The sequence below is a fragment of the Toxorhynchites rutilus genome, chromosome 3 (genome assembly GCF_029784135.1).
Source record: "Toxorhynchites rutilus septentrionalis strain SRP chromosome 3, ASM2978413v1, whole genome shotgun sequence".
Classification (NCBI taxonomy): Eukaryota; Metazoa; Arthropoda; class Insecta; order Diptera; family Culicidae; genus Toxorhynchites; species Toxorhynchites rutilus.
In genome coordinates, this window is record NC_073746.1 from 212,677,958 (window position 1) to 212,703,831 (window position 25,874).

The window sequence follows — 25,874 nt, forward strand, 5'->3', positions numbered from 1 at the left end:
CCTAACTAAAAACTTCCTAGTACTTCTACCAAAACTCATCATTATAATATCAGATTATTTTCAGGCACAATTCTCGTTCAAGATTTTTCAACCACTTTCAAATAACATGTTTCTCCGTTACATGGAATAAAAAACTAAAAGTTCATGTATAAAAACAAATGAAATTTGTTTTTCTTGACTCGATTATATACAGGACTCGACTATACGAGAATACAGTGGAAAGTAACCGAGTCCGCCCTTTACTTAAAAAACATAAACATAACATTGTTAAGTAACTATTTATCAGAAGTTTGCAAAAAATAAAGGAATCTTGTTCATCTTTTATGATCTCACAAAACATACTGTATACTAAAGTACTAAAAAGTTACCCATACAAAATGTTCACCCCCTCGAAAAAACACGCTATGCAAAATATCAGCTCAATCGGACTAAAGAGAGGGTGGCGCAAAGCGGTTAAAGTTTAAGTTTTTGGAAATCGTAAAATCACCCAAGGGGGGAGGAAGTAAAGGAAATCGTCATCTCGAATTTTTTTTTTGTCAAAAATCGACGCTCTGGGACTTCGTTTTTTCGGAGTGCGAGGCAAAACTTATGGTTTCGGGTGTCAATAAAGCAGTTATCTCGATTTTTCATTCGGAACTTGCTGCGAAATGTTGGTTTGCGGGATAATATACCCAATGCAAAATATTAGCTCAATCGTTACGCTTGCGATAGCGGCATCTTTACTGATTCAGAATCTGTGCGATTTTTCTGTTTCAGATAACCAGAAGGGCTGGAATCGTGTACGCCATGGCACAACTTTTTTTGAGGCCTCTCACTTCATCAACTCTTAACTATTCTAGTTATGAATATTTTTTCTCCGTTCAATTTTTGTTTTAGGGTAAAAAGATTGATGAACAAATAACGATAATGGATAGTAAAAATATTCTTTGTTTTATTTTTACGGAGCTCGAAAAAAACATCCGGAATTCGTGTCTCCACACTAGAATACCCCCTTAAGTCCGATTGAGCTGATATTTTGCATAGGGTGTTTTTTCGAGGTGGTGAACCTTCTTTATGGGGTAACTTTTTGGAATTCGAGATGACCATTTTCATTGGCACCCTATTGTACACATACTTCAAGTTATAAATCACTGCTTTTTCAAGTAAAAATAATTGCAACCAGTGCGACACACATGTCGAAATTTAATACTACTGCAAAGGGTTAAATAAGTAATCGCTCACTTCAAACTTTTTTTAACTACTCTATTTTTTCATTCGATATTTTCTCTTGAAACACTTCCGCTTTGTTCAATCGTCTGTCTCCAGAGTGGGTAACGAAAAAATGGGTGAGTTATATCTATGACATAATCACAGGGCTGACTTGGGACTACCGTTGGCTTAGTAACAATTTGCTTGTATTGATTAAATTATTGATTGAATGAAACAATTTTCGATTTCAATTGAAAACAACATATAAGAATTTGAACAAATGCCATATGATGTAAGGCATCTTTGTTTTGATGGCTGTGTTAGGGAACACATATCGGTGGGAACAATAGTTTTATTTATTATGAACTGTCAAGTTTTATTTATTATGAGCTGTCAAGCCGAATGAAAACGTCACTGGAGAGCGGTATCGAATTCAATTAATGCGATTGAAACGGGCACTGCGCGGAAAACGTCCACAATAGTGCAGAAATACGTTAAAGTGATTCTACAGCATGACAATGCATTGCCTTGCGTTGTCAAATCCGTTATTTTCTTTTTGAAACACTCAAAATGGCACCGCCCGAATATTTCATGATCTGTTCGATGAGACATGGTCTGACTAGTCAGTGAGAGTCATTATTCGAATGATAGTTCAAATAATATGCATACGGAACATGCCCGAATTTATTAATGGGTTAACCTTTTATGTTCGTGTATTCCGCCATAGTGCCATTCCAAAATCAAATTAAAAATGCAGTACGAAAGTTTGTATTCAGTTTGGGTTGGAGGAAATATGAGTTTTCCACAGCATTTGAGAATTTTTTTATTGAAGTGTAAATTTTGAATAGGGCGTATCGGTTTTAGTAAGAGAAAGCTCTGATAATTTATATCTCTAGTACTATCAGTCCTACCGAAATGGTGTCTTGGAAAGATTTATAGAGTACTAGCTGACCCTGCAAACTTCGTTCTGCCCAAAATGATTTTTTTGTTATCAATATTATTCACATTCACGTTTCCTTGCTTAGCGAACGATCATGGTCCAACTGATCTTCTAATTGACCCTTTACAATTTGCTTTTACTATAAATTTCCTAGTACTTCTATCAAAACTCCTCTTTGTAATATCAAATTATTTTCAGACACAATACTCGTTCAATCACTTGCAAATAACATGTTTCTACTTTACATGTAATACAGAAAATATAATAAAATGATGACATTTTAATCGACGATTCCTTCCTCGAGTTTTGCACCTACCCTTTTGCTTGATTAGTTCTCGGGATATGCAGAACTTCATATTTCATTTGTGTCATACAAATGACCCCAGCCCCCCCAACTTTAGAGAGGGGAAGGAGTGTCGAACCACCATAGAAACATTTATTGCCCCTTAAAACTATCACATGCAAAATTTGGTTCCATTTGCTTGATTAGTTCTCGAGTTATGAATAGCCTCCCCCTCCCCCTAGGAGAGTGTCGAAGTACCATAGAAACGTATCGTGATCTCTAAAACCTCTACATGACATATTTAGGGGGGCTACATGACTTAAAGAAGGGGGAGGAGTGTCGAATCACCGTAAAAAAATTTCTTGTCTTCAAAATCTCTACATGCCAATTTTAGTTCCGTTTGCTCGCTTAGTTCTTCAGTTATGCAGAAATTTGTGTTTCGTTTGTATGGCAGACCCCCCCCCCCCCCTTAAAGAGGGGGGAGGAGTGTCGTACCACAATAAAAATGTTTCTTTTCTACTAAAACTTCTACATGCCAAATTTGGTATCGTTTGCTTGATTAATTCTCGAGTAATACAGAAATTTGAGTTTCATTCGTATGGCAGACCCCCCCCCCCTTAAAGAGGGGGGAGGGGAGGGGATTCGACACTCCTCCCATAAGAGCCTTCCCCGACCCCAAAAACCCCTACATACCAATTTTCATGTCGATCGGTTCAGTAGTTTCCGAGTCCATAAAAATCAGACAGACAGAAATCCATTTATATATATATATATATATATATATATATATATATATATATATATATATATATATATATATATATATATATATATATATATATATATATATATATATATATATATATATATATATATATATAGATTGAGGTCCAAACGTGAAAAAAATATACACTGAGAAAAAAAATTAGCACTTTTTATTATTTACAAAAAAACTTTAATTTGCAATATCTTAAATACATATTTTTAAATTTACGTAACTCCTAAACATATAGTTTTACCATAATGATGTATTTGGAAAAGTTATTGAGAATTATAAGCAAGTTCAGAAAACTTCATGAACATGGCGGTATAACACGACAAACATATTAAAAGAGCCTATTTACTATGAAAAAGACAATAAATTCGAAATATTTTTTTAAATATCTCGAGAATGGCTGCATTAAGAAGGAAGTAGATAAAGAGTTTTTTTGTTTCAAATCACATAAGGATTCTAAACCGATTGTTAACATACAAAATCCAAGATTCATAAAAAAAATCGATGTTCCGCAAAGTTTGCCAAAAATAGTTTTACCATCTTGAACTCATTCTTTAAATTGTCTACATGACTTCTATTCTATATGAAAAAAAAAATGTATTTTAGATATTGCAAATTAAAGTTTTTTTTTTGTAAATAAAAAAGTACTAATTTTTTATCTCGGTGTATATTTTTTTCACATTTGGACATCAATGCTCTATAACTCTTTCTCAAACACTATTTTGGTAGGAATGCAGTGGAAAACTCATATTTTCTCCAACCCAAACGAATCAAAATTACTCATGTTTTGTCATTTGTCGATTTCATTTGGAATTGTTTCATAGATAATGTATTCCAAAATTCCAAGAACATCAAACTGCAAATGGAACTACCTTCAGTATGAGTGTTTCGTTGGTAATATTATCGAATTTGTAATTTCAAACGATCGGGTATAAAACCGATTGGAAGAGTGTTGGTATTGTAGACGGGAGCCGAAACTGACGTTGACTTTGGAAAGATTTTGTTGGTTTGAAATTTCCTAAACAATTTTGATTTTTTATGTTTCGCGCCACGCAAGTGTTAATCACTGGAACCAGGTATTGTTTTTTTTATATATATTCGTCTCTTGTCTTACAAATAGGTATTGAGTATACGTGCATCAGAACATGACTTGATTTAAAAAAAAGCAATAGTAAATTGTTATTTCTTTCATTCGCAGCTGAAACTTTACAATACCGTTATCGACGATGTCATTTCTGGCGTACGAGATGCTTTTCTGGACGAAGGTGTTGACGAGCAGGTGCTTCAGGAAATGAAACAAGTGTGGACTGCGAAACTGATGGCAAGCAAAGCTTTAGAAAGGTCGTTAGATCAACAGGACCAACAAACACCATCGATTTTAAGCAACAATTCCAAGGTAAATGGTTGATTTCTATTGCTCCCTAAATATGTTATGTTGGAAATTTTCAACATATGCATTCTGTATTCAAATTTACTTTGAGAACCCAATTATTTGAGCTTTATCTTCAATTGTTAGCGATAAAAAATCAAATCATGCACTCATCCAGTCAATGTAATGTAATTAATTTTTTCTCATTTCATGACTCGCTGCTCTCGCCGACATCCTTATGCCAACCACTTACAGTCGATGTCACATTCGAAGGTATATTGAAGATTTTGTTTGTACATATCCCATGACATTAGATTTAGCTCAATCGCGACTTCGTGTTGTCGAGAATGTGTTAAACAGTTAAAACACCTGGAATCTCATTTTAGGCCAATGGTACCAAGAAAGCAAAAGCGGCGGCGGCCGCTGCAGCTGCGGCAGCTAATCAAGAGAATCAAAATGCCGCCAACAACAAGTTCACACAAAACAATGCCCCACAAAGTACGAACTCTGCACAACCAATAAAAACTGAACCAGCGGCCAGCCACACAGAGGCACAAAGCAACCAACAACAGCAAATACAACCGCCACCTCTTGCCCAAACGGTACCACAACCACAGCCGGCTGCACCAGCACAACCACCAGCTCCTCCTGCGGCAGTTGTGGCTGCTCTCGATCCCAACAAGCAGGTCGCAATCCAGATCACCTTACCCGCTCAACCAAATGTTCACAATTCACAACCCCGGGTGCTGACCATCCAAGTGCCGGCGTCGGCCCTGCAGGAAAACCAACTACAGCAAGTTCTCACAGGCCCGATTATCACGTCCATTATGCCCCTGCCACCACAGATCGCGTCGTCTGTTCTCCAGCAGCATGTCAATTCATATCTACAAAATAACGCAATCAGTATGTATATCTGAGGAATCCTCCTGGAAAACCATCTGGTAACATTACAGCACGATTTGGATTTTTTTCAGACACGATTCAACTACACAAACAATTGGACGGCGCATTCGATATGATGGAGACAAATTATGATGGGGATATGGAAAGCACCGAAAAAGATGCGGTTGCTGTTCCGGGAAATATGCTTATTCCAGTTGAAGCGAAAAAGGTTTCATCCAAAAGAGGCGTCTGGTTGAGGAAGAAAAAAAATTCCCAGCGAAGTACGTGATGAAGCGTAAATACAAGCTTTTGCGATTATCATTTTTTCCCATCATCTGAATTTTACAGTTACTCTGGTGATCGGTGGTCAGCTTGACGGGGCCGTAGATACGTCGGACGAGGAAGCAAGTGATATAAGTGACGATAATATTGGAGATGACGATGACGATGATCTGGACAAGGAAGATGACGAAGATATAGATGGAGAAGGCGGCGCAGAGGAAGAACCTTTAAACAGCGAAGATGATGTAACTGACGAGGATGCATCCGACCTGTTCGATACTGATAACGTGGTAGTGTGTCAATATGATAAGGTAAGTAATGCGTAGAATAAGAATCGAGGAGGAGGAGGCGATCTGGCGTAGTGGTAACATCCATGCCTCTCACGCTGAAGGTCACGAGTTCAAATCTCACTCCCGACATTCTTCCAAAAATGGAAGTAAAAGTGACGAACCAGCCAAATGAGTTGAAAATCACTATAATACAGATATAAAAAAAAAATCGAGGATTTCGCTGAAAAAAATTATACAAATAGCGAACTGATTGGAGTTTTTTTCATTACCTGCGACGATTTTCTCAGAATGTGTCTCTAATTATAAAAATTCTTACAACGGAATTAGGTTCTATTGGGCGTTACGTAATTTGATTTGATATTAGATATAGGGTACCTCGCTAATTGTTGAACACTTTCTAAATGTTGAACAATCTGAGGAATTCTAGCTAGAAATCAATTTCAATTGTTGTTTTCCAAACACTATCTTCAAAAACATTTGCGTTTAAAAGTAAAATATTGATAACATTCACATAACCCTTATCTTTGAAAAAATTGAATAAAAATATTGTGTAATCATTGATTCTTTGGCACTGCAATTTAAAAAAAATTGAAATGAGAAAGTGCATCCTCAAAATAAGCTTTATAAAAACAGCTTCTAATTTTAAATTTCCACTAGTTTTTCACAATGTTTTAATAGTTCTTTAATCATTCGAGGTTCTGTTACACTAAAATATTACATGAATTGTACATTTTCAGATTCTGTTATTTTTCATCTCATATTCCATTTTTCGAACACTCCCATAACCTCTAATTGTCTTTTTCATTAGAAGGGGAGCCAGATTTTTTAATAACTTTAAATTAAGGATATCATAGCCATAACCGAAATTTTAAATTTTCTCCGAGTATATGACTTTGACGCTAAAAGTAAATATTTCTATCACAGCCATTGTTATATCGCAAGCGAGTAGACATAGATTTTTCTCCCGCTGCGAATAATCGTTGTTTATGTTTATTTTGTCTAACATTATATATAATTGTACGTGTAAATTTCACGGGGCACCACGCAGGCCGTGGAAGTGAGTTTTACCGTCGTTAGTTTGTGTCCGTACCGCCTGTTTATCCGCCGCGAATATCGTGTGTACCAGTAGTATTGTGAACAATTGTTTACGTTTGTTGAGTAGCTAGCGCTGGTGCGGTTACAGCGCCGTACACAAGTTTTTGGACATATCGTTTGTGTTATCCTGTTTGGTGTACAATTTGTAACACTTTTTAATTGTACAAAACAAATAATTTTCGTGCTGTTTGTGGACATAGAAGCCGTACCGGTTGTCGGGTAAGGGTCGGGCCTCCCCCGTAGTGCGTGATAACAAAAAACATTTTAGTGGTGTTTGACAGTGATTGAGTATTCGCTGGGCCGCCGCCATGGCGGATGTCTCCGGCCCCGCACCCACCGGAGCAACAACATAAATATTCGGCTACGGGTGGCCAAAGCCATCATCAGCAGCCGCCTCACCTATGGCCTTGAACTGACGTGTTTGGCTGGAGACAAGCTCCCAAAATCTCTGGCACCGATCTACAACAAAGCACTACGGACTGTCTCCGGTCTCCTGCCATCAACACCAGCTGCCTCTGTCTGCGCCGAAATTGGAGAACCTCCTTTCGATCTGATCATAGACTCGGCGATCGTAGCCAGGACTGCCAGTTTCTTGTCGAAAACCAGCGGTAGAGGGGAGACCCACCTGACCGCCCTTAGCAACACGATCCTGCAGCGGGTGGCGCACGCCAACCTCCCCCCAGTGGCAAAACAATCCTGGTTTGGTGCGAACGACTGGAGGTTCCAAACTGTTCTCGTCGAGAACGGTATTAGGGACAACTTTCGAGCCAGGGCGAGCTCGATCGGTCTGCTAGAATATTTCAAGGCCATCATAGCAGAAAAATACCGTCTCCACGAGATCAGATACTCGGACGGCTCAAAAGAACCATCAGGAGTTGGATTTGGGGTAAGCGATAATAATAATAGTCTGATTTCCAGCAAGAAACTCGCGGACATCTGCCAGGTCTTCTCGGCCGAAGTGGCCGGCATCTTCGAGGCAACTACAACTTCATCTTCCAAGCCGTTGTTGGTCGTCTCCGATTCGGCAAGCGCCATTGATGCCATCGGTGCGACCAGGTCCAAACATCCATGGGTACAGGCCATCAGGAAGAACATATTGCCCGACACTGTGCTCATGTGGGTCCCCGGACACAACGGCATCGCAGGGAATGAAGCGGCCGACCAGTTTGCCGGAATCGGTCACACCAGACCGTTCTTCACTCGGGATGTGCCGCTTGACGATGTGAAGTTGTGGATCACCAACTCTTTCCGCACCTTTTGGACCGAAAGGTGGTTTGCAGAGAGGGGGCAGTTGCTCAGAAAAGTCAAGGGCACGATTGTCAGGTTTGACGATGTTAAAGGAATGAGAGAACAACGAATCCTGTCCAGATTGAGGACCGGTCACTGCTCGGTCTCATACGGATTCAATAGAGGACCCTTCCATCTACTCTGCGACCTCTGCCAAATCCACAACTCCGTCGAGCACTTCTTGTGTGGTTGCCCGAAATTCGATGATCTACGAAACCTGCATGGAATCAGCGGGAGTGTAAGGGACATCTTGAAGGACGATCCAGCAAAAGTAGCAGCGCTTGTCTGCTACCTAAAAGATGCCGAACTATTTTTTTGAGATCTAGCGTCTGAACAATGGATCGGTCAAGAAGATCCTTGTTCCTTCCCCTCCACGATGAAGGGGAACAAGAACACGCCGGCATCTTCAACGGCACGGCTTCCTCTCCACTGGCCTGGAGCCATGGTCCGAGGACATCCATGCCATCTGTTCCAACAAGCAAACAGCAAGTTCTTTGTTAAGTCATGTCTCGCAAAAGGATTTATTTGTGTTTATATACTGAGAAGCTTCTTCGAGAACCGGGTTCTGGTGTACGAGACAAACACGGGCCAGGTGCAAATTTAAACTCACAATGGAGGGCGCTACCTAATCGGCGCTCCATTGGAAAGAAAAATCCTGCGAGTGGCTGTAACGAGTTGCGCGTTAAGGCGGAAATTTGGAAAATAGAAATTTTTTTGGCCGAAAATCGAACTTTTGGGACTTAGCCAGAGAGGCAATGAAGATATGGAAAAAAAATAATTATCGAATTTAAAGAATCGACCATGTACGTTTTGTTTGTTGGCCCAAAAAATGACTTGTGCAAAGTTTCGGCTCAATCGGACATGATGTAGTGGTGCCCAGAGGCGTAGTGAGGGTAGACAGCGCCCCCGGCAAACTATGAAAATGGCACCCCAAGAAGTACCACTTTTCTCGATATTTTCACTAGTTTTGAGATTGTGATATTTTGTGAAAGCAACTCACTTAGACGAGGCGAATGAACTGCGAAGTTGAAAGCCTCTTAAAAACAAAGAATCAATCAATCACTTATACTAATGTTCACTTTGATCAGTTTATTTATACAGGGAAACTTCGATATAACGTACCCTCGTTATAACGTACCCTCGATATAACGTCACTCGATATAACGTACATTTTACCTCGATATAACGTACACATTTCCAAAGTGTAAAGGAAATTTTTTTTCAATATTTTTTTTCTGATAAAACAATGAATTACCTGTATTGTGATGCTAAAACAAGTTTTGTACCTTCAATAAATCCCGAAATACAGCTGGTTTTGTGATTCCGGATTTTAATGAATCAAGCTTTAATCAACAGTACGAAGGAAAACATCATGAGAAAGGCTGGCTTCGTCTTCTGATTGAAGTTATTCATTAACTTTACTAAAACAGCAACACTATAATGTATTATAGACTACGTTTGTGAGTACTTCATTATGCTTCGATATAACGTACAACTCGTTACAACGTACAATTTTGAAAGTGAAATGTACGTTATATCGAAGTTTACCTGTATTTAGAAGGCTCGAAACCGAAACCGGTCGACAAAAAATGTAATTTCAAAAGTAAAATTACTGACTATTTTCTATTTATACAATAAGTATCTTTGGAAGCAGGGACCTACACTTAGATTGTGCAAACGCTCTTGATGCGGGTTGGATGGAAAGCACAGCATAAAAATTCGGGGCTCAAGGGGTCAAGTTAATCTGCTAATTTAATCGCAATATTTTCGAATTGCTTTAAATCTCGTCTCCTAAATTGTACTTCTAAGTGTTTCCAGTTTTTTTCCTTAATGTTTCTAATTTAACTCATTTTGCTGCGCTATTATAACACAATGAAAAACGAAATCATGCACCCACCCGTAATCATTCATTGAGGATATAATTTTTGGCAGTTACCATTAATTCCGTTTTCAATAAACTTGGCACCTTGAGATGTAATAATAATTCTTCGATATTTGATTCACAATGATCTTGACCTGAATTTGCGTTTCTACAAAGTGCTTTCTATACGTAGTTAACTATTTGAACTAACTATATTGAATATTTTGAGTGCTAAATTCCTCACATCATCGGATTTCAATATTTTTGCGCACAGTATTTGCTGATGGATACTGTGCAATCTAATATGAGTAGGCCTTGCTATGTATAATAATAGAGAATCAGAATATACTGGACTATCGAACGAACAACACGTGTTTAATCAGTGGTCAGCAAATAGAATCCGAATACCGAGGTACCACATCTGGCGACGAGGATTAATCGGACTTGATTGAAAAGTTGGTAAGTCATAAGAAATCGAAAAGATTATCTGATACGATCAGGATCCACTGCGTTAAGCAGGACACTCCGCTGCTAAAAGCAGGGAAAGGCGTAAAAGCCTGAGTTTAAAAAAAAAAAAAAAAAAAAGATCCACTGCATCATGCAGGACACTCCGTTGCTAGTAGCAAGGAAAAACGAAAAACAAAATCTGTTGCCAAGAGCATGGAAAACCAATGAGTGAAAAAAAAAAAAAAAAAGAAGGCTTGCCTAGATCGAAAAAAAAAAAAAAAATGTTTTAAATTCAACAGCTTTCATTAGTTACCTTGACAACCACCACTGTTGTGCATTATTTTTTTTTTTCAGAGCGGAAATTATCGGAAATGGAAAATTGGAATATAAATCCTTTCAAATTCAATCATCTTCCCGAAACATTAACCCGGAAAGAATGGATAAGGTGGAAAAGGAATTTTGAAGTCATTGTAGCTGCAAGTGAAGAGAGAAACGCATCCAGGCTGAAGAACATATTGCTAGCAAAGGGAGGTTTAGAGTTACAGGATCTATTCTATTCTATTGATGGAGCGGATGTCGAGGAAGACAAGGAACGAGGAATCGACCCTTACAAAATAGCAATTGAAAAACTCGATCAACACTTTTTGCCGAAGCAACACGATTCATTTGAACGGAATGAATTTTGTAAATTAATACCCGCAACTACTCAGGATGGATCTTGCGAAACGTTGTCAAAATTCTTGATGCGATGTTCGGAACAGGCGAAACGATGTGATTTTGGGAACACGAGTGTAGAGAGTCGGGAATTAAGGATTATTGATAAGGTAATATACTATGCACCAACGGAACTGAGAGAAAAGTTGTTACATGAAGAAAAAGTGACGCTTTCACAACTCACACGAATGGTGAACTCGTTCGAATCGATTAAACAACAAGCGAAAACAATTGCGGGACCTGGATTTGAAAACGCGCCATTAACTACAACTGATAACGTTGAACGAATCAACAAACTCAACAATTCAATAAAACATAACCGTATTACCTGCTATCGTTGTGGACTGCTTAATCACCATGCAACTGACCGTGAATGTCCGGCCCGTGGAAGGAAATGTGAAAAGTGTCACAAGATAGGTCATTATGCAAAAGTATGTCGATCAGTACAAAATTTCAAACGGCGATACGAAGGACCATCGGCGCATCGTCCAGAGAAGCGAACCAGATATGGAAATGTCCGTGCTATCGTGGAAGAAGAAAAACCTCATCTAAATGAATCAGAAAGTTTCATTTTTAACATCGGTGATGGCGACGAATTTTTATGGACTAAGATTGGAGGAGTGTTGATCCAGGTGTTAATTGATTCAGGTAGTTCAAAGAATATTATCGACGATGCAACCTGGAAATATATGAAGAAACAAGGATTAAGAAGCTGGATTCCACAACAAGTTCCTAATACAATTCTTCGGGGATATGGTCGAGAAGCAAAGCCGTTGAAGATAGTGAATGTGTTTGAAGCAACCATTACAGTAGAATCAGGAAGCAGTAAATTTGAAACAATCGCAATGTTCTATGTTGTGGAAGGCGGTTTGCAGTCACTACTTGGAAAAGAAACTGCAAAGTGCTTAGGAGTGCTGAAAATTGGATTTACGAATCCTGAACAATCAATCAACGCGGTAGTTCCTATAGCGAATCGACCATTTCCTAAGATGAAAAATGTTCGAGTAAGGATTCCTGTTAATCAAGACATCACTCCAATAGTTCAAAGAGCTCGTCGTCCTCCTATTGCGTTACTCAGTCGGATCGAAGAGAAATTAAATGAACTGTTGATACGCGACATCATCGAACCTGTATCGGGTCCATCGCCTTGGGTATCACCATTGGTAACCATTGTGAAAGATAACGGCGATCTTCGGCTTTGTGTGGATATGCGAAGACCAAATCAAGCAATTCAGAGAGAATACCATGTGATGCCTACGTTTGAAGATTTTCTGCCTCAATTCAAATCAGCAAGATTCTTTAGTCGATTAGACATCAAAGATGCCTTTCACCAAGTAAGAACTCTTAAAGAGTAATAATAATAATAGTAGTAAAATAGTCAAACATTTCGGGAATATCTACTATATGAATTGTGCATTTTTATATATACTTAGTATGTTCATAAAATTGTATTTTACTTCAATTTCTCAGATAGAACTGGAAGAATCATCACGATATATAACAACCTTCATTTGTCATAAAGGATTATTCAGATATAAACGCCTAATGTTTGGCATTTCCTGTGCTCCAGAAATGTTCCAGAAAATTTTGGAACATATTCTATCGGAATGTGATAATGTTGTAAATTATATAGATGACATAATCGTCTCGGGAGACACTGATGCAGAACATGATGCAGCGTTGAAGAAAGTGCTCCATGTTCTGGAAAGCAGGAACATATTGCTAAACAAGGACAAATGTATTTTCAAAGTCAAACAAATCGAGTTTCTGGGTCATCTGATTTCATCGGAAGGAATTAAGCCAACTAAAAGTAAAATTGAAGCACTGCAAAAGTTTCGCGAACCAAGAAACTCTGAAGAAGTTAGAAGCTTCTTGGGTCTAGTAACATACGTGGGAAAATTTATTCCTGATTTAGCTACAATAACGGAACCTCTAAGGCAGCTTATATGCAAAAATAATAGGTTTACATGGGAAAGAAAACATCAAAGCAGCTTTGACCTTTTGAAAAGCATGATTGCTAATGTAAAAACGCTTTCATTTTTCAATAATTCTTTGAGAACTCGAGTTATAGCTGATGCTTCTCCAGTGGCTCTAGGTGCAGTGCTTGTTCAGTTTGAAGGAAGAACGGATGCTAATCCACAGATTGTAAGCTATGCAAGCAAAAGTCTAACCATAACCGAGAAACGATATTGCCAAACGGAAAAGGAGGCGCTTGCACTGGTATGGGCAGTCGAAAAATTTTCAGTTTATCTCATCGGTAGAGAATTTGAATTAGAGACCGACCATAAGCCGTTGGAAACCATATTTTCGCCTTCATCCACGCCTTGTGCTCGAATTGAACGATGGGTGTTGAGGCTTCAATCCTTCAAATACACTGTGAAATATAGGAAAGGTTCTGATAATATTGCTGACTCGCTCTCTAGACTGGTGATAGCAGAGGATCCTGTTGAATTCGAGAAGGACAATCATTTTTTAGTTCTAGCGGTACAGGAATCAGTAGCGGTGGACGTAGGAGAGATTGAGAACGCTACAAGAACAGACCTCGAACTCAAAGCTGTTCGAGATTCACTCGTATCAGGAAACTGGAGCAACGTTTTAGTGAAGTCGTATGAACCGTTCCGGAATGAATTGGGTTTAATTGAAGACACAATTGTAAGAGGGAATAAACTTGTTGTACCTCGGGAACTTCGTCAACGCATGCTGCAGCTCGCTCATGAAGGCCATCCTGGGGAATCAATCATGAAAAGACGATTAAGAGATCGCGCCTGGTGGCCAGGCATGGATCGCGAGGCAAAGGATTATGTTTCATGCTGTGAAGGTTGCCAGTTAGTCGGAATGCCAAATAAACCGCTCCCGATGAGCAGACGAGAATTGCCAACAAAACCCTGGATAGACGTTGCAATCGATTTCATGGGTCCTTTGCCATCCGGAGAGTACTTGCTGGTAATAGTCGACTATTTCAGTAGATACAAAGAAGTAGAAGTTATGTCAAGAATAAATTCTCGTGATACTGTTGAAAAGTTAGCCAAAATATTCACGAGACTAGGATATCCAAGGACAATAACGCTTGACAATGCTAGACAATTCATTGGAAAAGAGTTTGGAGAATTTTGCAAATTAAACGGGATTGTACTAAATCATACCGCGCCATATTGGCCTCAAGAAAATGGGTTGGTAGAGAGACAAAACAGGTCACTCTTGAAGCGGCTACAGATCAGTTACGCATTGAAACGAGATTGGAAGAAAGACTTGAATGATTATTTACTAATGTACTATACAACTCCTCATTCAACAACCGGTAAAACTCCAACTGAAATGTGTTTCGGTCGTACGATCAGATCCAAGTTGCCTTCAATCGAGGATATTGAAACTACACCTCCATCATCAGAGTATCGAGATTTGGACAAAATCAATAAAGAAAAAGGGAAAATAAGGGAGGACAGAAGGCGTCATGCTCAGGTTTCAGACATCCAGAAGGGAGATACTGTGTTAATGGAAAATCGTTTACCATCCAACAAATTAGCCACAACGTTCAATACAGCTAAATACACTGTGCTGGATCGCGCTGGTCCGAGAGCTACAATACAGGATCAAGATACAGGAAAAACATTTCAAAGAAATGTCGCACATTTGAAAAAATTTATCCCTCCATTTACAGAAGCAGCAACTACATCAATTACCACTGCAGGTTCAGAAGAGGACACAGCACCATCGACATCCAGCAATGGTTCAATAATGCCATATGTATTGACACCTGCAGTTGAAACAATGCAAGCAGAAGATCAAGCTGAGAGAATCATTTCATCAGATGAAGAAACTTTCCAGGGATTTGATAATGTAGAGTTAAGTGATCATTATAAAACGAGAAGACTACCTGCGAGATTTAACAATTTTATTGTATAAATGATTTGATTAGGTTGACTGAAATATGATTCAAAAACATTATATAAAAAAAAGGAGATGTGCAATCTAATATGAGTAGGCCTTGCTATGTATAATAATAGAGAATCAGAATATACTGGACTATCGAACGAACAACACGTGTTTAATCAGTGGTCAGCAAATAGAATCCGAATACCGAGGTACCACAGATACAAAGGTAATTGATACAATTTAGACTATTGTTATAAATTTTGCAATGATTCATAAATCTACTGTGACTTCCAACCGTGCTCCATCAGTCGTAATCTATAGTAATTTTATATTGAAAATCATGTTTTAGTGATCAAGGTTTTGAACGAGTTGTATATACATTTCGACATGTGGTTTGTCCCATCATTGACAAAAAATTGTTAAACATACTTCTGTATAAGACATCCTGTAAACTCATCCTCATAGAAACACATAACTATGCGGTATCAGTTGATTCATCGAGTTGTAAGAAAAGCATTCGTTGTTAAAATTTTCAAACAATAATTCTCCTGATACAATAAAACTTCTTTCACCGTCTTCAAAATGCTTCTTATGCTTCTATTATATTTCATTTACTTCAAATGATGCAATTGTTTTCGACTGTTTTCGACTTCCAATTCGATCTCGAGAAAACAAACACTGCAAAACGTTCACTTGGAGCCAACGATGGTTTCTTTTTATTCTCATATATTTTGGGAACGACTTCTGTTGTACATGACGGATTTCAGTAACGTGTAAATATCAAACAGACGGGCGACCAGGAAAAGCTACAAGGACGACCCGTTGCCCGAGGTCTACACTCTGGTCGCTTCTGCGCTTCTCCACGCTGTTCCAACTGTATGCACAGTATGCGTTCTTCTAATCCAGCTTGAGGGGGAACCCGGTTTTTAGATTTATTATGAGCTGAAAGCTCACACCGATTTTTCATGAAAAATAAATCATTTTTTACAAAAAATTGCCGCCATTTTGTCATTTTTGCAGATTTTCAAAAATTCTATGTTGATAGTTCTTAGGGATAGAAGGATCTATCCCCGGTTTCAGAACTGGGATGACTTTAGCTAACTTCCACACTAAAGGGAAGGGCGGTAGCAAATCTCCCAGCATTTATTTGAAATTTTCGCTACAAAAGCAAATGAGCGCTTAGTGAGGTACTTGAGCAGAGAGTTTAACACGATGAGCCCCGATTTTTTCTTGCTGCGAATTCCATTCAATCCGCAACAAGAGCGTTTGCACAGTATTAATGTCGGTCCCAGCTTCCAAAGAAACTAATTGTATAAATAGAAAGTAGTCAGAAATTCGACTAGAAAGTAGTCACATTTCTACTAGATAATTGGTTTTTACAATTAATTCTAATACCATGGAATAGCCGTAGAACTTTAGACCACCCTCTGCCAAAGACATTAGTTTCATAGAATAATAATAGACTAGCTAAATCGGCCGAATAATGCTCGAAATGAATCAAAAAATAAACAAAAATCGATTTATTCAATTTTCCGGGTCGAGGTTCTCCCTCAACACATAACTGACCGAAGTTTTCAGTTTTGAATACACCCATACCTCGCTTTACGGCCTAGATACGTTCCATGAAATTCGGCCGCAAAGCAAAAAGCCGTATAAGGAATCTATCATTCTAGTACAAATTCATACAAATTCCATCAGATCGGTTCCAAGTTTGTTAAATATGTAACATGGTTTATCATTCAAAATGCATTTTATCTTTTTATTTTTATTTCATTTTAATCAAAAATTTAATTCATTTAAGTCAAAAAGTACATACATAACATAAACAAAAAACATACAATACATACAACATACATACATAAAAACCAACAATAATCTTTAACTCTCCTGTACTCGCGTGCAAAATCATGACACGTATACTCGCGCACGGTGTCACAAACCGAAAATTGAACTTCTCTGTAATGTTGACATTGTGTATTTTTCAGGCTTCATTGGCATTTATTTGAAGAATAGGATATGATTGAATGAAAAAACTTCAAAAAATATGTTTTCTTCGTCTTTATTATGTTTTAATAGTCATTTTATTCAGCCTCCTTAAGGTGAAGGTGGAAGCTAGCCACAAATGGCTGCCACAATGGCGCTCATTTCTTTCATCTCCCTCCCTCACCCTTCGCCCGAAAATCAATAATTTTGCGAAACAGTGTGGAGAAAATGATCATTTTCGCACACTTCCCATGAAGTAATATCAGCCAAACTCTAATCGATTACTCACAAGATATTAAATTTTCATCTGCTGTCGCACTGTATAGTGAACAACGTCGGAAAACTCGAGCAAGTGCTCTGAAATAGAGATGTGCCATCCGCTCATGAGCTGTTCCGAAGAATCGACTCTTTGAAGTGAGTTGACGCGGAACAGCTCGCAAAAAAAATCAAACAGCTCTTCAGCTCACTTTGATGATGATGAAGGAGAGAAAAGAGCTGTAGAATTGAAGAGAGTGTGTGAGCTGTAAGATTCAAATGAACTGACCGTCTCTCGCTCTTCGTGTTAAGACATCAGTTTAGTTTCATTTGTCCCTCGTCTTTTCAACTGTTATATTCGCGTTGACGGCATTGAGCTTTGTTTACCAGTTTAGGGGGCGCCAAAAATAATAATTGGCTCTCAGGCAGAATGAACACGTTTTTAAAATTCAAATTATTAATGAAAATTAACTTCTGTGTATCAAATGAGTATTCTATTTCAATGAAAAACACTTTGTTTGCAGGCGGTGCAAAAATCTCATAAGATTTTTTTTTTTGAAGAAAACTTTCTATTGTAATGTAAAGCCTCAGTAAAAATGTCGGAAATGTTGTACTCACCGAGTCTGTTGTAAATAATAATCTGGAATACGTGTTTCAAGTAATTAATAATATGGTGTGAAAAATTTCATTTGAATTTTAACATTTTCAAACTGGCTTCGTGGCTATCGAGTTTGGGACCCAAATTGAAAGTCGGCACTGACAACTGAGCTGAAGAGCTGTTCATAAAGAACAGCTCATTTAGATGAGCTGATATGATCAGAGCTGTTCATCATGATGAGCTGATTTGCACACCTCTACTCTGAAAGTTAAATTTTCATTTTTCAATCTTCGACAATGGTTTTGTTTGTATTGGTGAAAGCATCGTTATTTTTTCGACACTGATGCCAGACAACATCATCGAAACATCTATCAAAACCACTCAATAAAATGTTATTCCTGAGTCATAGCGTTTCATATCATGAAAATCAATAGAATAAAATTGTGTTGATATTAATACAATCATTATTTTTACGTTTAATGGGTCTATAATGTAAGTTTTAGCAACTTCAACATTGGGTAAGAAAATTGTATTGCAGAGCTCGGAACACTGCCACGGCTGCCTATGCTTTCAAAAACAATAAACGGAAAAGTACTACATTCAATCAAAATGTCTCGGCCAACGAAGAGAAGAGTTAAGGCTCTCCAACGTGAATATGTGAAAACAATACGACCAACGAAGGAAAATATGAAGGAATTATCAGCATGTGGAAGAACTTGTTAATATCAAAAGAGGCCCAATTCGCATGTGTTATAAATTTGCTCATGTTACGCTCGCGTATAATCAGTATTGTCAGTGTCAATGAAGCGCCACACAGTCTGATAAGTGAATTGATCTATTTACATGTGCTTCGCTCTTCTCTCACAAACATTTTTTACACCCATTTTTACACGTGGGTTTACCTATACTACTACAATGGCTAGCTTCCACTTTCACCTTAAAATAGAGTAATTTTTGATACTCCAACACAAATAACGAAATTCGAATTTTTTGACTGATATCAATTAAAAGTAAGCAACTGAATATAATTCATGGAAGTATAAAGAGCTATAAAATAACATAAAAACGTATTTATCGATTGTGGTTTCATTGGAGTAAGAATCAGAACATAGCAGAACTGCATGCTCGAAACAAACATATTTTTTACATTTCATGCAGTTGTTGCGTGTTTTTCGGGACTTTTATCGAGGAGAAGAATGTATAACTACCTTCTAGTTAATTACCAGATGATTTTGGAATATAAAGTTTGCATATTTCTAATATTCTTTGTCTCTGTTTTGGTAAACTGGTAAACTAATAATCAATGCCTTTTTTAGATGGGGCATAAAAAGATGGTATAAAAGAATTTCTAGGAACTTCCTTTCCTTCTTGTTTTTTGTCGATACAATGGACAATATAAAAAAATATCCCCGAAATTGTAACTGTTAAAAATTACCATAAGTTACCGATTAGTTTATAGTTTACTGTTTACAATTCTTCCACCAGTGAAATTCTTTCAAAGGTGTGTATATATTCGACCATTATATTCAGCGAATAACTATATGAAAGTCAAACATTTATATTTTGCTTTTGAACGTATGAATCTAACGACGAATAGTTAATATATGGATCCGTTCAATCCAGTTACAAAAGGGACTGAAATCAAATAAGAATAGTCCGGTAATAATCTTATGCATTATATTCAATAAATATTCCATGCCACTAACATGAATTTATACATTTCATTCAACAATATTTTAGAATATGAAACAAACCACTTGTCCAAAAAAGCTACTCCTATACTCGCGTCGGTGTGTCAGACCGAAGGTGTTAAAAAAGTGTCACACGTCCCTTTTGTACCAACACATGCGATACGCTAAACGATGACGAACGACGAATAACGAAGCTACACTAAGAGAAATAATTAGTAAATATGACAAATTGTTTGGTAAATATTACTAATTCGCTAGTCATTTTCTACCCTACTAATTATTAGTACATTCTACAAAAACAAATTGGTAAACATAAATTTCAGGCAAAATCATGGTTTGTAGGTGCAATGTTGGCTCAATTTTGGGGCAATATCAATGAAGATGTTGGCCTTCATTTGTAAAGGGATAATCACAGCAATAACGATATTTGTCGAATAATGTGCGATTCACATACAACGTTACGGAAAAGAACGTCCACGTTCCGTCAACGTCTCGACCAATTCACACATGCAGTCTATGCTTGCAGCAGCACCGTCACGTCAAGTGTCAAACGAATGATTTATTTAATGTTATTCATGGTGTCGCCACCTACAACAGTTTTAAATTGCAATGCCCTCTTTCGAATCAACATGCCTAGAACCAGTACTAAATTTATAAAAATTCTATGAAAATCATTGAATTCTATTATTTAAATGGTTCAACCCCGTAGTCCCGAGCCTTATTCAACAATAATAATATATAGGCTATGTTTCTCAGCTAGTCGCGAATGATTTTGACTCCTAAATTTGGAACTAAGAGATATGCTGGCATAAAGAATACAACCAAAATCAAAACAAAAGCCGAGACACAAAGCCCAGGCAAAACCCCAACGAACCGTCCGTCTCCGTCAAATATTGTTTTCTACAAATCCTGCCGGTCGTATTCGATGAACGGTCGCTGACGGGTTGTTATGCCGCCGGTGTATGTGAATGTTTTCATAAGAATTGCATGGTAGAATAACTGACGTAACGTGACTTGACGGGACGTGAACGTGACGTGGATGTTGTATGTGAATCGCACTTAATAAATCTTCGATTCGAAATCTGTTTTCAAATAATTTTATTCTTGTTAATATTCTAATATTAATATTCACACAAAAACTTTGCAGTTTTCCATTTTCGCAGATGTTTGTTGTGAGCGGCAGTTGGGCCAACACCGAAGATCTGCGCAGGTGCTACTGCTCCTCATTCAAGACAATGTTGTCCGAATCGGCGCTGGTAGTTTAGTTCAGCTGATGATTGCTTAGTGTAATTTGTTTTCTACGATAAGAAGCTGAAAAAAAAGAAATATTTAGGTACAACGAATCAACAAAAACGAAATGTTTACCTCCGAATCGCTCCACTTCCACTAGAGAAATGGCGAATGCACACACACAGTTGCTAAGCATGAAAATACTCAAGGTTACTCATGCTATGAAGTAAAATGTACGAATCGTTGGTAGGGATGTACATTGCATTTTACATTAGTTTTACAAAGATTTGGTAATATGTAGAAAAAATGTGTATATTTTACCAATGTTTCGGTTACTAAAGATTTGGTAGCTGCATCTACTAATGTTTTTCTCCAGTGTAGAGAGAATCGCAAAGTCGTAGTGTTGATATCTTCTGAGAAATGAACGAATTTTTGATTTCTCGGTCTGACAGACCAATGCGCGAGTATAGGAGTGTTAAACAAAAATGAAACAACTTCATGTTACATGGAATATGTGTATGTATACATACCTAATTTTTATGTTGCATAAGTTATTGTCTCGCAAATGTTTTTTAACTTCAAAATCAAAAATGTGCCTGAATTGAAGAGGGCCGTTATAGCGAAATCTTTCTCTCTCTCTCTCTCTCTCTATATATATATATATATATATATATATATATATATATATATAAATATAAAATATCCCGGCCCCGTCAGGCTGACGCCATATGAGCCTTAATAAAAATATATATTTTGGATAAAAAAAGATGAGTTTTGTTAGAAATACTAGGAATTTTACAGTAAAAGGTAAATTCAACGGGGTCGATTAGAAGATCAAACAATGAACAGTTCTGCATTGGACCCATGAACTTGCCCATAGTCAGAAAACGTGAATGTTTGAAGGTATTGATAACAAAAAACAAATTTTGGGCGGGACGAAGTTTACCGGGCCAGCTAGTGCCGTATAAAGAGCGGCCGTGTAGCGAGGCATGGGTGTACTCGTTTTTATTGAATATGATAAAATAAAACCAATAAAAAAATGGGTGGGTTATATCTATGATATAACCGCAAGGTTGACGTGGGACTACCTTAGCTTAGTAGTCATTTGTATGTATTGATTGAATTTTTGATTAAATGTAACAATTTCCGAATTCAATTGAATTCAATATATTTGCGTTGTGAGTAAAAAGTTTGAACAAATGCCACGTCTCTAGTGTCTGCACGATCTTACCAGGTACCTATGTTTAGCAGACCGTGTTAGGGAAACGCATTCGAGTCTGCACAAAGGCAAGCGAGTATAAAAGTACTCGCAGTTTGCATGTATTTGCAATGCCGATTTCCCCAGACACCTTGGTTTAGAAGTCTTTATAGGTAATCAGATTTCAGTCGGAGCAAAAATACTCCGGACCTGCATGAATTTGCAATCCCAATTTCCCTAGACACCTTGGTTCTGAAGCTTGTGTTGGGGAAACATATTTTAGTCGGAACAAATTGCCCTCGACTTGCATGTAGTAGCAATGCCAACTTCCCCACGCTCCTTGGATTTGAAATCTGTGAAGAGAAACGCATTTCGGTGGGAACAAAAGCTGCCCCTACATTCATGTATTTGCAATGTCGGTTTCGCCAATGCTGCTTGGTTTTGAAGTCTGTGTTAGGGAACATATTTCGGAGAGAACAAAAGTTCCCCTACTGTCATGTATTTTCAATTCCGATTTCCCCAACGCTGCTTGGTTTTGAAGTCTGTGTTGGGGAAACCGTAAATCGGGCCAATCAAAACGAGGCAGTTAGGGCGTTTAGATAACGCTTAACATTTTACAGTTATTCAATTATTTATCTAATGAAAAATGACATTTTATTAATTGCGATAGATGCGTAGAAATATTCCCTATCAATTGTTGCAAACATCTTTCCGATCCAGTAGAAAATGTTCGAGTTATAAGCATTCGAAATCTTGCATTTTTTCCTGCATGTTCAGTGTTTATGTTTTCATTTTACCCCCCTTATATTCCGGTTAGACGTAGTCCCACGTCAAAACTCCGTATTTTTACAATCTACTCTCTTTTTTTTTTTGTAAAATCCATCTTTACTCGAAATAGAATAATAAACAAAACAATATATTTATTACAGATTACCCGATCACGAAACAAATGGAAGTTCTACTTGAAGGATGGTATTATGAACATCAGCGGAAAGGATTACGTGTTTCAAAAATCTAACGGTGATGCAGAATGGTAGAAAAAGAGAGAGTCGTATGTATGATGTATTTGTTTCTATCGGATAGTATAACACAAGTGAGCTGCTCAGTATATTATTCACGGGATAATCATCTGATTACGAATCGGCAAAACAATATATGACGTACGGTATATTTGTGTATTATTTCACAGATATTGAATGGTAGTTTTTTCACACATCTGGCTGTTCTTTGCTTCATTGTTGTGAAACTTCGAAAATTTATATTGGGGATTCTTTTTTCTACATTTAATATTCCATGCAGACAACAACAATAAAACTCCAACTAGGTAAAATCATCCATCAATTAAGACAAAAACAAAGTATAAAAACTTAAATTGGAAATCGCAATATTTCTGTGCATCTCAACAGCAAATCCTATGAAGCATAAACCAATCGTGGCCTATTTTCCATATAGACAAGTGGTTGAACGATAATAAGATAGCCTTATTGATAATATTTGAAGATTTCTTTAATTTACACTCAACAATTTACTACACATTTTCTTTCTATTATTAGGACTATCTTGTACAGTGACATAAAAAATGTAAAAATATTGTGGATAACTAGTTAAATGTGAAACTTATTTGTATCCAACTAATTTTTAACTGGTTCGAGCAGAAGTAAAGTAAAAAAGGGTGTTCATTGTGAATATTATCAACATACCCAAATGTATATCTCACTTGGTTATGTTTGGTTCACTTGTATGATACCTAGAATGTTCAGTTTTGGCATGTACATCAGTGTTATTAATCTTGGAATACAATACACAGCAGAGACAAAAGCAAATTGAAGTTGCAAAATATGTTTTTTAAATTATCACGAATGCGAAATTCCCTACACATCTATCCAGTAAACGTGGGACACATCGCCCCTCCCCCACGGAGTGTGTATCTTATCCGATCATCTGTTAACCATGGAGGTGTGGATCAGAATAACGTCTGGTTCCAGAGCTGCAGCAGCATACAGGAGCTGGTAATAGTTTTCATCGAGATGGGAGAAATGCAGAAATGGGTGATTGAATTGTTACCAATCAACGAAAGAATGTGCAAATTAAGGATGCGAGGCCACTTCTGCAACATCGGTATCATCAACTCGGTGGCATCGATGAAGTATTTTACACACAACTTGAGCGTGACTATGTTTGCTGCCCAAAACAAGACATCAAAATCTCCAACGGTGATTTGAATGCTTAGGTCGAATAAGACACGGAGTTCAGACCGGTAATTGATATGTTTAGCGCCCATTAACATTCCAGCGATTATGGTATAAGACTTAGACCTCGGTGCCTCCAAAAGCATGGCTGTACGAAGCAACTTCCATCACAACCTCTTTACCGTTACACATGGAGATCACCACAACAAATGACGTTTTGATCGAAGATCGGCACTTCAGGTATTGATGAACTAAATGCCATTAGCAGCACCACAGAAACCGTCAATGAAACGAATGGTTTGATGATGAGCTCCGAGTGCTTCTGAGCGATTGGGATGCAACACCCGCAGCCATGCTGCAACGAGCGACTCGACAAAACGTGGAACAAAACCGACTGGAGTGAAGGCAGCAAACACATTTCTTCCGGTGGAAAGCGTCGCCTGGAAGAAAAAAATGTGAGATGTATCACTCTCGACAGTCGCGAAAGTTATGAAACTAAACGCCTTGCACAAAGGCTTTGGAGGCATCTTGACGAACGAACCCGAGGTGTTCGAAAGGTGGAGACAGCACTACGATGAACACCTGAACAGCGCACAGACAGAAGCGGGTATGCGAAAGCCGTCAGCGTTTGTCTGGGGCAACAGTGTGTTGACCCCAGCAAAAGGCAGCTCGCAGAGTGAAGCGGAGTCACGAAAAAATAGAAGTCATCAAGTTGGAAGCGCAACGAGAACTGCGCAGAGATATGTCGAGGAGGAGCTCTGCTAGGCTGAGTGCATCGTTCACCAGTAAATGGCGTGAATCGATTGCACCACCACCGGATCCAGTAGAAGAGCCTAGAGAACAAGAGCCGACGGAGGATAACTAAAGAACGAATAAGCTTTCAAAATGGATGCAGCAGTGACCCACTTTTACGGAACGGATCCCTTAACCCGACTCAAGATTCCGAAGTTGCAATATTCCTACTGACTGTCGAGTGCCGTTCAAGTGCTCGACCAGGAAGTTTTACCTGTATACCTGGAAGTCGTGGAGAACCTTGAGGAGCTGCAATTTATCGTTCATTGTGGAGCTGTAGCTGTTCAGTCTCTGAAGTGAACAGAGAAATTCCATCGCAACCCCCACCCCTATGTGACTCCTGCCAGCTAAAATAGCAGCCTGGCAACGATGAGCGGCAGTAATCTTCCATCCGTGAAACAGCGTGCAACAAAATAGAACAAAGAGAAAAGCAAAAAACAGCAGTACCCGCAGCAAATGCAAGAGAGTGATGCAAAATCGTGAACGTGTTCAAACATGTTTTTTCCTCCACAATATTTAGTAGTGAGTGACCTTGTGCCACATGAAAACATGAAAACACGTGAAATCAGGCTCCTTTCCCACCCACTTCCTTAGTCTACACTCACCTTTCGTTTTCGTGACACTGGGCCAGGGCAATGTAGCGATTCACAGT

The 25,874-nt window shown here is 38.1% G+C and overlaps 1 protein-coding gene across 1 annotated transcript in view; it reads left to right on the top strand.

Annotated features, from left to right (window-relative positions):
* Window positions 1-24,078, top strand: part of LOC129772812 (transcription initiation factor IIA subunit 1) — a 30,302-nt gene extending 6,224 nt beyond the window's left edge. Inside the window, exons 2-7 of the mRNA XM_055776295.1 lie at window positions 4,385-4,582; window positions 4,811-4,828; window positions 4,942-5,458; window positions 5,530-5,718; window positions 5,786-6,030; window positions 23,171-24,078. Coding sequence (XP_055632270.1) covers window positions 4,385-4,582; window positions 4,811-4,828; window positions 4,942-5,458; window positions 5,530-5,718; window positions 5,786-6,030; window positions 23,171-23,278 — 1,275 coding nt within the window. The 3' untranslated portion in view covers window positions 23,279-24,078. The remainder of the gene's footprint in view (window positions 1-4,384; window positions 4,583-4,810; window positions 4,829-4,941; window positions 5,459-5,529; window positions 5,719-5,785; window positions 6,031-23,170) is intronic.
* The last annotated feature ends 1,796 nt before the right edge of the window (window positions 24,079-25,874 follow it).